Source organism: Rhagoletis zephyria, unplaced genomic scaffold (genome assembly GCF_001687245.7).
Source record: "Rhagoletis zephyria isolate East Lansing unplaced genomic scaffold, Rhagoletis_zephyria_1.1 Rzeph_scaffold_50870, whole genome shotgun sequence".
Taxonomy (NCBI): domain Eukaryota; kingdom Metazoa; phylum Arthropoda; class Insecta; order Diptera; family Tephritidae; genus Rhagoletis; species Rhagoletis zephyria.
The window spans coordinates 1-2,035 of record NW_016207924.1 but is presented as its reverse complement, the minus strand read 5'-3'; the positions used below and the strand labels follow the sequence as shown (position 1 = coordinate 2,035).

At 41.4% G+C, this 2,035-nt stretch overlaps 1 protein-coding gene across 1 annotated transcript; it reads left to right on the top strand.

Moving 5' to 3' along the window:
• Positions 1–85: 85 nt before the first annotated feature.
• Positions 86–2,030, top strand: LOC108355842 (putative uncharacterized protein DDB_G0271606; the record flags this gene model as incomplete). The annotated part of the gene is made up of 3 exons (XM_017606975.1): positions 86–208; positions 283–622; positions 1,206–2,030. Coding segments are annotated over exons 1-3 (1,288 nt in total), but the record flags the coding sequence as incomplete, so codon positions are not given.
• Positions 2,031–2,035: the final 5 nt, after the last annotated feature.

Below are 2,035 nucleotides of genomic sequence, written 5' to 3'. Positions count from 1 at the left end.
AGGACAAAAGGCGTCCTTTATTTTGAAAAAAATTATAAAGGACAGAGGGAAAAAATAATGGGCTGTCCTTTAAAATAAAGGACGGATGGTCACCGTAATCGTACTCCTACCCATTTGGAAGCATCAACAGTCAAGAAGACATAAGGATAAAATCTTATGCGCTAAGTTAGTAATACCACTCACGAAATTCGTTCTTTGTATAAAACATGTAATATAATTAGTTTATGGTAAATTTTTATGCTTCGCTAAATGGCACATAACATTGTCTTCTCATTTTTTCAGTGGCAACAAGCCGAGGACATCGATCAGAAAAAGGAAATTCGTTCACATTTATATAAACTACGTGAATCGCGTTTACGTGACTTATACCAGGGCGACATCATGGCTGGCAACTTCGCTAAAGATCCTTTGAATCCTTCGCACGGTGATTCGTTGGTAGGTCAAAATTTTCAAAGTTTGAAATCGAAAGAAGTGCGGGATTCAATTAGTCCCACACAAGATTTGAAGTTCCACTCAATGACTCTCAATCATCCCAATACAACGGGATGGGATGTGCAAACCTCATCAGAGGTGAGTCCAGATGGTCGCGCATACCGCACTGAAACCTTAGCTACTACAGATGGTAAGTCTCTCTCTTTCCCGTTTAAATGGTGTTACATATCTTTTAATTAATAATAAATCATACTTCTTTTACAAATCATTTTTAAAACCCATGCATGCCATTCTACATATGTACATACATTGGTATATACACATACAACATAAAACCTCATGTAATCGTTTGTTTACAGGCGTNCGTGTTACATATCTTTCAATTAATAATAAATCATACTTCTTTTACAAATCATTTTTAAAACCCATGCATGCCGTTCTACATGCATACATATATACATATATACACATACAACATAAAACCTCATGTAATCGTTTGTTTACAGGCGTCGAGAAGATCAATGGCGGCACCGCTGAATTTCGTGGTCGTAATGAACAGCNGATGGTCGCGCATACCGCACTGAAACCTTAGCTACTACAGATGGTAAGTCTCTCTCTTTCCCGTTTAAATGGTGTTACATATCTTTTAATTAATAATAAATCATACTTCTTTTACAAATCATTTTTAAAACCCATGCATGCCATTCTACATATGTACATACATTGGTATATACACATACAACATAAAACCTCATGTAATCGTTTGTTTACAGGCGTCGAGAAGATCAATGGCGGCACCGCTGAATTTCGCGGTCGTAATGAACAGCATGCCAGCGCTTCTCATCAAGGCGATGATAAGAATTTCGTCAAGAAGGCATCGGAAAGCTCAGATACTCATTTACAAGAGCGCGTCGTAGTTGGTGATGAAAATTCTGGCCGAACCGAAATGAAGATGAGTTCGACGACAACTTCGTCCTCCTCTAATGTAACCTCTTCGTCTTCTACTGTGGAATATGGCGGTGGCGAGCCAATCGATCCGGCCAAGTACCTTGTGGATAAGACTAGTCGCCAGCACCCGGATCAACATCATCAGCAACGCCTTACGCAAGAGCAATACATTCAGCAGCAACAACAACGCCAGCAACAGTTGCAGCAAGAGGAGTTCGAACAAACCAAGCTATATCAGCAGCAACAGCATGAGAAACGCATTCAGCAGCAACAGCAGGAGCAACGTCAATTTAGCGAGGAGATCAATCGCAGTCGGCAAGAGTCCTCCACCAGTCGCAATGTGGAGACTCAACAGAAGACGGAGCAAAATAGGCGCGTAGTAGACGTGGATAAGGCATCACCGGAATATCAACAGCATGTCCAGTATCTTATGTCACAGCCTGGTGAGATCATTTCAAACACGGTAGAGTATCCGAAGCCGAACGTTAAGATGATCACCACCGTTAAGCGTTTGCCGGACGGCACCATTGTAAAGAACAAACGTTACGAAACGGAAGAGTTGCAGCCTGCAGTTGAGAGCCAACGTCAACGTACTACGTCTACAACGAGCCAGAACAGTACTCAACACAAAAGCCAGCAACAGCGACGAGAACAG